This window comes from Siniperca chuatsi, linkage group LG11 (assembly GCF_020085105.1).
Source record: "Siniperca chuatsi isolate FFG_IHB_CAS linkage group LG11, ASM2008510v1, whole genome shotgun sequence".
NCBI lineage: Eukaryota > Metazoa > Chordata > Actinopteri > Centrarchiformes > Sinipercidae > Siniperca > Siniperca chuatsi.
In genome coordinates, this window is record NC_058052.1 from 20,220,595 (window position 1) to 20,234,656 (window position 14,062).

Consider the following 14,062-nt stretch of genomic DNA (forward strand, 5'->3'; position numbering starts at 1 on the left):
TTTGATGTGAGTTTATGTATTTAGCAGAGTCCAGATGAACTGAAGGACAGAAGTTGTTAACCAGTTTGTTTTCCCAGAAGAGACCAGAGATTGAACAGAGGACTATCTGAAGCCCATCTAGCTCAGTGGACTTACATTTAATTCACAGTCAGGAACCTATTAACCAAAATAACATCAAGTCTAAGTCAACAACTTTGTCAAGGCTTCACAGGAAATGTCATCACTTACAGTTAAGGTTTGACATTTTGAAAGCTCAATATTTTGATTTTGTCCCAAGTAGACCAAGTGTTGGCATTCTCCCTGGGGCTGCAGCTAATGATTGTTTTCATTATCGATTAATCTGCTGATTTATTTTCTCGTTTGGTCTATTAAATGTTAGAAAACTGTGAAAAATGCCCATCACAATGTCCCAGAGCCCAAAATGCAGTTATCAAATAGCTTTTTTTGTCCAATCAACAGTACAAAATATTCTGTTTATAATAATATAAAATAGACAAAAGCAGCAAATGCTCACAATTGAAGGGCAGGGACCAAAGAATTTGTGTATGAAAAATGACTTAAAAGATTATCAAAATAGTCAATCGACTAATCTATGCCTCCAACTAACGATTCTTTTCAATATCGATTATTCTGCCAATTATTTTTTCAATTAATCGATTAATTGTTGTTAATTGCCTATCACAGTTTTGAAAGGCCCAAGGTGACGTCTTCAAATATCTTGTTTTGTCTTACCAAAATGTTCAAAACCTAAAGATATTCGATTAATTATCACATGAGCGAAAGAAAAGTAGAAAATCCTCACTTGTTTGTTTGGCATTTTTGCTTGAAAAGTCATTCACGCTGGTTTGATTATCAAAGTCGAATTTAGGGCTGTTTCACACCTGCAATACAAAGTAAATGCAATTTATCATTACATTTCATCATCATTAAAAACGCACCACATGACTATGAACCACCGCTTTTGAGGAACAACCATTTTAGTGTAGAAATTATCAAAGATAGCAGAGATTGTATACATACATACATACATACATACATTCAGGCAAATTGTAACACAAACCTGTTTTGATAATGGCTACAAAAAGTACTGAATGTACTAGCTACTGAAATAACAAATGTGTGGATGCATCATAAGCTTTTTCACTCATTGATGAAGCTACACAGAGTGACATAAAGCCTTAAAAGATAGAATCTTAGACTACAATACATAAACTTCACCTGCAGTACAGCAGTATTTCCAGTAACAGCACAGGAGTGTGGGGGGAAAAAAGTGCTGTACATCTATGCTTACAAATAGTTTTTTCTTCTCTTTTTCTTTTCAATCTGTAGTCCCCAGTCTCTCCATGAGCCATAAAAGTAAACATTTCAAATTTGTTCACATTTTTTATGGGAACGCTTGAAGGCAGTGAGGCACAGGAAGCGACAAAGGACTCCGGATGAAAACAGAACTGGACCTTTTTATGATGCTGTCAGCATTTAAAGTAAAACCCAGACTGTTTTGTAGCACACTTAAGCCAACATGCATAGGAACCTGAGGCTATAATAATGATCTATATGCTCTGCATGGCTGTATTATGGGTTTCATAATGATGCTGCAATGTGGTTTAAATGCTGAATCTACAGTACTAAGCGCAGGAGAGGGAAGTGATTCTGTCATGGTCTTATTGAAAGATCATTAACATAAAACTGATATCCTCTGAGCCTTAATGAGTTATGACTGTGTGTTAAAACACTGTAAGCTGCAGTTTCCTGTTTGATTTCTTTTTGGTCTGTTACTCTTGTCTTAATCCATGCTGCTGGGATCCTGTGAGTATCATGAGTTAAGCAGTACTGTGCTTCTCTGGCTTACATTGGAGAAAGATGTGGAAGAAATGACCCAAGTGTTAAAACTGCAGCTAATGCCCAGTGTTGCCCCACCCTCCGCTCTCATCCAACACCCCTTGTTGCCTTGTCTTCTTCTTATTTCCTTCCCTGTTTCTGCCCTTCTCTTTCCCACTTTTGCCCCATCTCAGTTTCCACCTCTCCCCTTCTTTCTCCATCTTCTCCACCTTCTCCACTCTTTTGTCTCTCTTTGCCCCCCCATCCCTCTTCCTCTGTTCATGACGTCTGGTTCTTCCCTCCCTGGTGACTTGCAGCAAAGGAAGGAAGCCTCTCCCTTTCCCCTCCTCCTCAACACATGTTCCTGCTATAACGTCTGAAAAAAACATGCTGGCTTTGTCACAATACATCGTCACTTTAACCCTTCAATGTTGTACCCAGACAATATACGTCATCCATACCATATAAAATGGAACAGCTGTTATACCAGTTTAACATAATGTAAGTTTAGTGTAACTGGAACGATAATCACAGTTCACTGAATAAATCCTGTGTGCGATTGCTTCATTGAAATGTCTGTTCTGTCTCAAGTTGTGTTTCTGATTATCCCACTCATTTCCACAGCTGCTTCATATCCAAATCCTGACTCACCCTTTTAGCATGACATCGCGAGTCATTTGTTTCAAAATAAAACGCCTCAGTGTGAAATCCACTGTGGAACCATGGAGTCGAGTCAGCAGTTGTAATGTCTGTGACATATCATCCCTGAGTTAACATGAGGTGCATTGGAGCCATGTTGCTGTAATTAAAAAGCTGTAGTCAGTACGAAAAGCAGAATTGCTGTTAACTGCAAACGTTTGCAGTTCTTGTGTGTAATGAATTGATTTTAACTGTCATAATTGACCCAGGATTGCTCAAACATAATTCTTGCCATATTAATCAGCAGATTTATAAACTGAAGCCCTGAATTGCCCTATTTCATCTTTTCTTGTAGCCCCATCGATGAGGACTTACAGTTTACAGTGTGTCTAACTTAATTTGTGATATTGTAGCGTACAAGTTTGTCTTTCTTAGGCTTTGAGGTTAAGTTAAGTTTTCTTTAGCTGTCTGTCTACTGATAGTGGTTCATGCTGTCACTTCCTATGTTGCTGACAGTTGAGTTCTGCATTTCCAGGAGTAGGGTGAACGTGACAGTGCCTCGAAGTTCAGGGGCGTGGTGTCTCAGGGAACATGAGCACAACAAATCAGATTTGTTTCATGATGTGACGACACTATGGTTAAGGTTTGGTTAGGTGTAGGCACAAAAATGAACTGGTTAGGGAAAGATCATAGTTTGGGTTAAAATAAGTACTTTGTTAAGTTTAAGGGGACCATTGTCATCATGGTTACAATAATTAAGGTGGTTAAGGTTAGGGTTGTGATCATGCTTTAAAAAAGAAGTTGACTGTTGGATGGAAACAGGAAAGAAACTGCGGCCTCTTGTGTTAGTCTGATGTTTTATTGACCCATCCATCCACCTCGACCTCCTCTCTACTTTGTTGCTCTATAACAACCTTCATTTTGCTTTGTTACTTGAACGTAAACATGTGCTGTTATGGGGCACTTTCTGATTCGACTGATGCTGTCGTTCCTCTTGGGAGGACAGTCTGACTTTTTGGGGGGTCTAGAGCAGTGGTTCCCAAAGATTTTCAAACAGCAACACCCCTCCATAACATCAAAATTAAGTTAATTGATACAGGCCTATTCTGTTCCTGGGATTCACAGATAAATATTGAACTTATTCATATAAGCAAGCGATAAAATTAGGTATGGTTAATGTATTTACTACATTTTCTTCAAAGGTAACATTAGTGTACATATGGTGATTCTGATGTGTCTGATAACTTCTGTTGTAATGTAACACTGTAGAATGAGACCAGGATCGGTTCATAGTGTAATAAAGTGGCTGTACATGTAACTCAGAAAAGTTGCTCTTGTGTAAGATTTTTGTGTCCTATGAGTTTGGGCTTACTAAAATATCCATTTCCTGTATTGCTACATGACACTTAAAATAAAATAAAAATAAAAATCGCAGAGGAGCTCAAAAATGTCATCTGTCTGGTTTGATTTACAGTTTGTCATACCAATATTAGGATTTGTTCAGAAAGAGATGAAAGCAGATGTCTGTTGATGAAGATGACTTTCTACGAACCACCAATCATCTTCATAAGACTAAGACATTTATCATCTTTTTGGCCCGATCTTGTCAGTTCACAATCTCTTTTTCTCTCTATTCTTCTTTTCTTTCTTCTCTAAAGTCAACAATAATATTTCTATCACTGTTTTTCTTTTCTTTCTATTCTTTCTCCCTTCTATGCAAGTAATAAGTCCATCCATTGTCCCTATTTGGTTCCCACTAGAGGTTTAATAGTTGGGCTAATGGTGATGATAATTGCTGCTAGTGATTTTCCCATCATTAGCAGCACAAAGCAGCTGCTGAAATGCACCTATTGTTGTTATTTGAAATCAACACAGGAACAGGAAATGAGTATGTGTGTGTGTGTGTGTGTGTGGATGTATATGTGTGTGTGAGAGAGAGAACTAAATTGGTGTCTAGGAAGAGCATGTACTGGGCTCTGTACGGCACTTTTCCATGTCTTTGCTCATGGTTTTTGTGCTCTTAATTGAAGTGTTTGTATGTACATCCCTCAGCAGTCAGAGTCATAAGGTAAGCAAAATCAGGTTGAGAGCAATCTTACCTGCATAGTTTTGTCATACTGTGAACAAAAGGAAAATGCTGCAGTAATTGCATCCTTGGATTCTATTACAGTACTTTTCTGACTTTTTGGAGCCTCACTTTATTATTTAGGCTGTTTCTTGACAACTTGATTGATCTGCCATCACTAGTAAGCAGCAGTCAGAGGCAGTTTATGCTCATCAGTTTCAGCATGTCCATCAGTGAGGCGTATTGAGAACCAGATGTGCCACCAATATCTAGTAACAGCGCTGCCATCTGTCAGCGCTGGTGAGAGCCAACCAATCAACAGAGTATTGATCATTTTCAATTGAGTTGGGTTAGGATATGGATTTGCTCCACCAGATGTGCCCAATGAGATATAGATGAGTTAAAAATAGATTTAAATTTCCTGGAGTAAAACTGCATTATTTTTACTTACAAACAATGGTTTTGGTGTTATTGGGCAAATGGCTAGCAATTCCTTTATTGTCAAATGTGCTGAATATCTGGTTCATTTGGCCAAGTTAGCTGAGTGTGTTTTCACACTCACACACTTTGGTCTGTGTGAAATCTGGGAGATTATTTTTAATTTTTTTTGCTGACTATGTTGCTGCATAAGCCTGTTTAAAAAGAATTGAGAAAACACTGCACTGTTGCCTTTTCAACGAACCTTTATTATGTTTCTCTCAGTGTATATTGAGAAGGACATGAGCTGAGATCAGATTTGTTGATATTTGATTGTCATATCTTTACCCATCATCAGCAGCCACAGCAAACATTGGATTCAGTCACATTATTGTGTGTACAGTATGTGCTCACATTTTAACAACCAATGGTTGTCCGGTCCATGAAGGAAGCATGAATTAAATCCCTCCAATCATCTCGCCCTCTGATATTTTCCTGGATGATAAAAGTGTGTGTGTGTTTGTAGAAGAGATGAGGGCAGGTCAGCATGTCTAAAGAGGGACACTATATATACAGACAAAGATAATTACACCACATCCATGACAGTGTTGTAGTTATTATTCTAACAGGCGTGTAATTAAATGTACATTTATTAAATGTACTGTACTTGTTAAAACTGCCAAATAAAATTTCACACAAACACACAAAAGGATGCTTACAGATATAAGGAGCCAGTCAGTGCAGTACGGTAGGGACAAGAATTTTTTTATGCCTCCGCGTCTGCGATAGCCTTGGCTAGAGGCATTATGTTTTCGGGTTGTCTGTCCATCCGTCCCATTCTCGTGAACTCGATACCTCAGGAACGCCTTGAGGGAGTTTCTACATATTTGGCAGAAATGTCCACTTCGACTCAAGGATGAATTGATTAGAATTTGGTGGTCAAAGGTCAAGGTCACTGTGACCTCACAAAATACGTTTTTGCCCATAACTCAAGAATTGATGACCATATTTCACAGTTAGTCAGACAACGTATTGGTGAAACTTTTGACTCAAAAGTCAACTTCACTGTGACATCATAATGTCCTGGAAAAAACACTTTTTTGGCCATTATTCAACACCATAACTCAGGAACAGAAGTGGAGATTGTGACCATATTGTGACAGACATGGATGTAAACTACAACTTGACTGGTTGGTGGAGGCATTCAACCGTTGGTGGTTGTTCTTGTTTGATAGATCAGTAGAAATTTTCAAGTTTAATCAAATGATTCGAACATCAAAAAAATCCCATACAATTGTGCAAAATGGGACATCCCATTTTTACATCCTACATTTGTAGGTTTGCTGAATGCTGATACGGTGGAATAATTTAACGCATCAAAATAAACACACCATACATTGTGAAAATCTTCTCAGCTAGGTATTTAGTCTTAGTGGCCAGCATAATATGGACCCCTGCAGGTTCAGGAGTAAACATTAGCTGGTACTAACTGGTACTAACATAACACAGAGGAGGTCCGAGTGATTCAGCAGTAGCTGTTATGTAGCTGGAAAAACAAAAACCTTCCCCTGCTTGAATCTGAGGAATTACACACCACCTCTCTTTCCGGCATGGCACGCGCGCACACACACAGACACACACACACACACACACACACACACACACACACTGTCTGCAGTATTCCAGAGAGTTCACTGCACTTCTAATCTTTCAACAGGAAGAGGAGGAGTTGTGGAAGGACAGGGATCTAGCCAAGACACACACAAGCACACACACTGCAAATACTTTACAGAGACAGAGTTCGAAATAATATTCCTGCTTAGCTGTTGAAAGCTAAGTTGTACAGTGTTTGAAGCAGCAATGTACGGCGATATGCTCTATGACAATAGTTCCCTCCTTTTTTAGCTTTTGCTTATCTTAAACCTTTAAAACAACGCATATATTGAGTGTATGTGGATAAGTATTGAGCAGTTTAACTAAAGAGGGGTCTTTAGCTTTTCAGATTGTTTCAGTAGAGTCATTTTTAGGGGCATAAAGAGATTAATCTTTCCAGTATTTCACAAGAAAAAAGCAACAATTATTAGAAGTCATAAAAATAAACAGGAGTTTTGTGTAGCAGAAATATATATATATATATATATATATATATATATACACACACACACAGACAGCGGTGTGAAAAGGTGACACTTGAATGTTTCAGATCATCAAACAAATTTAAATATTAGTCAAAGATAAGAGCCAAACCTACATTACCCTGTGTGAAATAGTGATTGCCCCCTAAACCTAATAACTGGTTGGGCCACCCTTAGCAGCAACAACTGCAATCAAGCGTTTACGATAACTTGCAATGAGTCTTTTACAGCGCTGTGGAGGAATTTTGGCCCACTCGTCTTTGCAGAATTGTTGTAATTCAGCCACATTGGAGGGTTTTCGAGCATGAACTGCCTTTTTAAGGTCATGCCACAGCATCTCAATAGGATTCAGGTCAGGACTTTGACTAGGCCAGTCAAAAGTCTTCATTTTGTTCTTCATCAGCCATTCAGAGGTGGACTTTGACTAATATTTAAATTTGTTTGATGATCTGAAACATTCAAGTGTCACCTTTTCACACCGCTGTGTGTGTGTTTTTAAGGGTGACAGACATGCAAAAAAATAAGGAAGGAATAAGGAAATCAGGAAGGGGGCAAACTCTTTTTCACACCACTGTGTGTGTATGTGTGTATATATATATGTATATCGATCTATCTATGCCCTGTGATTTTACCCATATCCTGTATTTCATGTGACAACAGGGATAATAATGAAACTAGTCTGTGTTTTGCAGTGTGAGCGAGTAAACATATGGCTTTGTTTGAACACTTAAGTCCAGCATTAGCTGTTACCAGAATACATCAGAAGACATAAACCTTCTGGTACATATAGAGAACTGTTGTGCAGACTCGTGTTTGGATCATAATGCTGATCTGATTTTCTATGTTATATTTTTGTATTTCTGCATGTGTGTTTCTAGTTGATGGGTTGGAGAAATCATCATCGCTGGCCAGTTGTGACGTGGTGGTGGACAGCGCCACCAATACTGCATCACGGCAGCAGCGAGGCAAGCTGTCGTCACTAGGAAAACTGTTCAAACCCTGGAAGTGGAGGAAAAAGAAGACCAGTGACAAGTTCCAGGATCTTTCTAAAGGTAGGATGTCTTTTGTGTGTGTGTGTGTGTTTGCATTTGTGAGTGTATTTTAATGACATAGTATGAACAAGTGATAGGTGGCTTCTGATTTGCTCAAGTGTGAATAGGAGCAGTGTAGCTCCCAGAAGAGCTTTAAAAGGAAAAGAGTGAACGGTTTGTTTGTAGCTCTCATTGATTCATTCTTGAAGTGTTGGCTGGGAAATAAAAAGGTACAGAAGTAAATACGAAAAGCAGAGACTCTTTCACGGCTGCCAGGTTTATCTGTATGGAATGCCATGTAGGTCAATATTAAATAAATAAATACATAAATAAATATGGCTATGAAATAAATAATTTTTTTAAATATTTTAAATGACTACTTTTATTTATTTCAGGGGACTTTTATTTCCTAATGCCACATTTATTTCCCAGCTCTTTTAATTCAGACCAAAGCAGCCCTGTCATCATACTGGCCTCCGTCGGTCTCTGAGCCAGAAGCTGTGTCCGGTCATGCTGCTTTGGTCTGAATCTCTTAGATAACCATGCTGCATTCATTTGAATATAAGGGATGGACATAAAAAGAGCTGGGAAATAAATGTGGCATTAAGAAATAAAAGTCCCCTGAAATAAATAAAAGTAGTCCTTTTGAAAAACATCCTTTTTTAAATAAAAAACAATTTATTTGTTGAACTATATTGACTAATTTATGTATTTATATTTACATTTATTTATATATTTATTGCCTCATTTATTTATTTTAGGATTTATTTCATAGACATATTTATTTATTTATTTATTTAATATTGACTTAAATGGCATTCCATATATCTGACCCTTTCTCTATTATGTATTTGTATGTAGGTTTCTTGCCTACATGTCCCTCTAGTTGGTTTCAGGCTACTGTCCAGGTGTGAAGCAAAAAAAAAAAATCATTGTATCACATTTTTCTTTCCACAAGTTTGAGAATGTTTAATGTTTCCTCCTTTCACCTCAATCAGGGGCATCAACTGCATTACTCATTGTACTTGTGCAGTACTCTAAGTCGATATGTTAATACCCTCTTTTGGAGTCGAGTCCATTTAATTTTTCCATGGAGGTCATATTGGTCTGCTCAGGTGTGATCTCTAGCCCTCTTCTTGATTTTGATTCCCAATAATCCCTTGCTCTTTAAAGGTATAAAACACCTTGCCTAATGGTGACTATGGATGGTGGCATAACTTTATAGAAGCACAATTTTTTTTAACATTTTTGAATCTTGATTTGTAACCCATTTATTTAAACCATGTGTTTGGAAGTGAAAACAAACATTGAATCCATTTGGCATTGTTTGTCCATTGTTCAGTCTTATTTGTAATTATGGAGTGTACAAAACCAATCTACGCTTTGTGTGTAGCGCTGCATCTATTGATTATTTTCTGACAATCTAGCAAATGTCAGAAAATAGTGAAAAATGCCCATAATTATTTCCCAACACACACTGTCCAAAACACAAAGATATTCAGTTAACTATCATATATGACAAAGAAAGGAAACAATTTGTCACATTTGAAATCAGAAAATGTTTATTATCCAAATAGTTGCAGGTAATTCTTTTGTCAACTGACTAACTTTTCAGCTCTAATTGTGTGATCAACTCAGTCTGAGCATGCTCGTTTGATGACTCAGCTGTGTACAGATGTCATTGTGAACAAGGCAGATTGGTTCCTTATGATCCCATTCTCAAGAGGTTTCAGAGACAAACAGCAGTTTTATCAAGACAGAATTAGCTTGCAGGGTTGGGATTGTAGTGACGTTTGCAATATAAGAAGATGAACATATCTGTTGTGCAATACTTTTGTAGATTTCTGTGTAAATGAATTGCTGTAGCTAGAAGACTAGATAAAGGGAGAGTAAATAAAATTGAATCATACGCTGACCTTGATCTTGTTCATCTTTAAGTCCTAGAGAGAAAAATCTCCACCAGACAAACGAGGGAGGAGCTCATCAGGAAAGGAGTTCTCATTGCTGACCAAGGTTTGTCTGATCATTCATTCACATGTTTCTTCATTTATTTATTTATTTCAACTTCAGATGCAAAATCTTGGACATCCATATCATGATTTGGGGAATAAAAAACAGGAAAATGATGCAGTAAAATGATGCTGCTGTCCAGCATTCAAAATTACCCTGATTGGCCTATGATGGAGCTGTAATTTGCAATAAAAAACATTTTAGTTACTTATAAACCCAGATGGAAACTTTGTCATTTGTGAGATCTGACATCATAACTACTTCCTTTATGATTTATTGATCAACTTTCCCCTTTTTTTCTGTTTTTGAGTTAAGTTCAACTTTGTCAAATGAGATGATGTTTGCCTGTTGTAATGCCAGTAAAAGCAGAACTTAAAATACAAATTGCTTTCAAGCAACTGAACATTACTGAAAAGCAGAGGATTTCGGTTACAATTTTTTTTCCTTTTTAGATGAATCAATCAGCAGTGAAAATCTGAACGGCCATGCCACATCTAGTGTGACATCAGAGGAGGTCAAAGTTCACATTGAGTCTTCAGAAACACCGCTGGAGGAACAGGCCACCGGGCCTGCCAGCACTGAGGACAAAACAGGTAACTTCTGGATCAGTTACTGGGTCTAACATGAGCTTTTGTCGCACTGTCATCTAGGGCTCATTGGTGTCATTAACTTCTGGATCCCTCTACTAGTTGAGTCCAATAGTTTCTCACCCGCATATTATAAATTTAAACGAGAATTTACTTTGTGGCCATTTGTTAATATGTAAAAACCGGCACAATTATTCCAGGGGCCACACTTTGGATTAAGCATAAATTATACAACATGAAAGCCACCACAGAGATATTGATATTGGTACAATGTTTGTGGAATGAAGAAATTGTCGTATCTACAGAGAAGGACAAAATAAGAGGGAAAAGATACTCGGAGGGCAAAAGACAAAAAATGGCAAGAAAAAACTTTGTTACAAAGAGGCTCTTTCCCTACAGTTTTATTATAAATGATCAAGAAAATATTTTACGCCTCAAGCATATAAATATTGTGCCTCTATTTCTGGAACATATAGATATAATGAATCCACAGTAGTACTAATGTGTCCAGGCAACAAAGATAATCAATTTGGGCAAACAAATGTAATTGTAATTGTCTATTAATATGGCTTCACTCTTCCAAACAGAAAGTGCTGAAACATGTTGTGTTACTTGGGAATGTGTGACTTTTACAGCCCTTTAGCAATTCCATTTTTATAAGCTAGAACTAAATGTTGCAGCTTTTTTTAGATGTTGGTTGCTTTGAAGTCTTTTCCTCTCGGCCGTGGCATGCATTTGTATCAGCAGCCGCTTTCTGGCTGACACTGAATCCTCTGTGGGATCTCTGACTGGGTGTAATGTGTTCAAATAGATATTCCCATTATATCAGCCTGCAGCGGGTAGAAGCCATCTCCTAATGCTTCCCTCTCTCTCAGGAGACAGGCCACTGTTCTCCTGTCTGATACTCCTTAAGTGTTGTGCTGTTCTCATCTCAACCCTTTTAGCATAGAACTCTGAGCCATTTGTTTGTTCTTTTGTCAATAATCAGAAAGGCCCAGGCATCAAACATTACAAATACAGTAACAGAACACACATGCCTTCACACTGGAGGATGGGTAAGGTTAATGGGTACATGACATCTGTCATATCCCAAGCCTTATACATCATTCATTTTGATCCAATCCTAAATAAAAGCTGCTCAAGACTCTTCTCTCATTATCATCTCTGTCAAACTCACCTCTGATCTTTCAGTATCTCTTTCTTTGCTTGTCTGCATGTCCATTTGGAATGTGTCTTTTATCTTGCTTTCAATCTATATTTTAACCTGTAAAAACCATACTTTTCCTTCCTGCTTCCTCTGATCTGCTCAGAGAGATGTGATACTAAACCCCTCGCCCGGGCTAACCAAGTGCGACCTCGAGAAGCTCAAGCTAAAAAACAGCAAAGTGCCACTCTGCCCACCTCTTCCAAACCTGTGGGTGGCACTGCAGCCACAACCAGGCACAGAGATGGTGCCTCTGGGACTAAAAAGACAGCTAAAACCACAGGCAAGACAGGCTCATCCACTCAAGCTAAAGCTAACCCGCGGAGCACTAACAACACTAGTCATGGGATTGGTAAGTTCAGGTCGTTGGGACTGAAGCCAGTTTGCCTGTCGATGTTCTTGCCTGCCTGCCTCCCTGCATGGAAAATGTGTTTGTATTACTGTTTGAAGGGAAAGAAGACTCACTATGAAGCCTTATGCACCTGTAAACCATGGCTTCAAGTACACTCCCTCATGTATTTAAAGTGTTAGTCAAGTTTCTGTCAAGTGGCTACAAAATAGTATTTCCCTGGTTCTCCCTCTTGATATTGTTCTTTCCTCATTAGAAGAGTAAAGTGTTTCATTTATGATCTCTCTCTGATTTCTGAGAAAGCAGAAGTGAAGATTTGTTTGTCCAACTGTGGACAAGTATGTGTGTGGGGGGGCTCTGAGAAGCTCATGTGGTTTTGATTGATGGCATGATGCTAGGGCATGATCATCACCCTTCATCCAGTGTAAGTGTGTGTGTGTGTGTGTGTGTGTGTGTGTGTGTGTGTGTGTGTGTGTGTGTGTGTGTGTGTGTGTGTGTGTGTGAGTGAGAGACTTATTTAAACTACAGCATGGTGATAGCAGTACAGAGCCCAGAATATTGCATGTGATGTTTATGCAATCGTTTCTTAAGGCCTCTGTTTATTTTATGTTGAGTTATCAGGGAAGTGGGACAAAAGTTGTTTCATTAGTGTTTTAATAACATTTTAAGTACATCCCTTTCCTCAGGCTGCTTTTACCAGCACACAAAGACACTTCACAGACACTTAAAGGACTAATTCAGTCAGTATTACCTTTAGGTATTCTATATTTGCCACAGTTTTAAAGATCTGATTACAAATGGTTATTCTAATACTCGCCACCAGCATGTTCAAATAAAGCAGTTTCTTACTGCTTCAAACTAGATGAACTGCATGTGTACTGTAGATTAAGGCTGAAACGATTACTCTATTAATTGATTAGTCAATGACAGAACATTGTCACTGTGACTTTTTGGGTTTTGGACTTTTGGCTGGACAGAAAAAGAAATTGGAAGACATCGCATTGTGCTCCAAGAAATATTGATGGACACTTTCATAGTTTTCTGGCATTTTATAGCCTAAACAAAGATTAATTTGAAAAATAAATAAAAAAATTGATTTAAGTAATGAAACAATCATTAATTGCAGCCCTACTGTACATACTATTTTCAGTCCATCTGAAAATAAATTGGGTTTTTTTTCTGCTACAGCATACATATCTGTTTTTGTTTACATATCTTTTGAGTAAAAATCAGAAACCTAAAGGGGGAAATATAAATTTAATATTTTTTGGATTCATGATGGCGCCCCCTGTTTTTGCATTAATTTGACAAAATACTGTTTGGTTCTCCTTCTACGTAGATGGAGAACTTATAAATAGAACTTGAACTTAGCAATAAAATTGCTTCATTTTAAACCACATTTGGTTAAAGCAGTAATGTCAGGGTTCAATCCTAGACAGACGGACACACTGACTAACAGCCAGACAGCAGCCTGCTACACAACACAAGAGCCGCAGACTTTAAACAACACCCACATTAGCTTTCCTGCTAACATGAACAAGTCTTGTCCTGCACTTTAGCTTATTGAACGAGCCACCAAACAAACATTCACTGCTAACATCCATTTGCTGGCTAGACAGCTGATTAGCTGGTTAGCTGCAGCATATTAAACAGCATGCAAACTTTCCTGCAAATGTCACTTTGGTCTGTTTAGATGTTAGTGTGGTCCTTACTCTTCAATACTACTGCTAACAACACGTCGTCTGCACATCACTTGTTTGCACAAGTTTGTCAACTTTTTCTCTTGTTTCCCTGCTGGGGGTCAGAC

At 38.1% G+C, this 14,062-nt stretch overlaps 1 protein-coding gene across 5 annotated transcripts in view; it reads left to right on the plus strand.

Moving 5' to 3' along the window:
• Positions 1-14,062, plus strand: part of phactr2 (phosphatase and actin regulator 2) — a 49,503-nt gene that overhangs the window by 19,486 nt on the left and 15,955 nt on the right. For 3 of the 5 annotated variants that reach the window (XM_044213327.1, XM_044213329.1, XM_044213328.1), the window contains 4 exons: positions 7,953-8,126; positions 10,044-10,118; positions 10,568-10,708; positions 12,013-12,258. In XM_044213327.1, the coding sequence (XP_044069262.1) occupies positions 7,953-8,126; positions 10,044-10,118; positions 10,568-10,708; positions 12,013-12,258 (636 nt within the window). The remainder of the gene's footprint in view (positions 1-7,952; positions 8,127-10,043; positions 10,119-10,567; positions 10,709-12,012; positions 12,259-14,062) is intronic. The other 2 variants (XM_044213330.1, XM_044213331.1) reach the window with 1 other exon arrangement.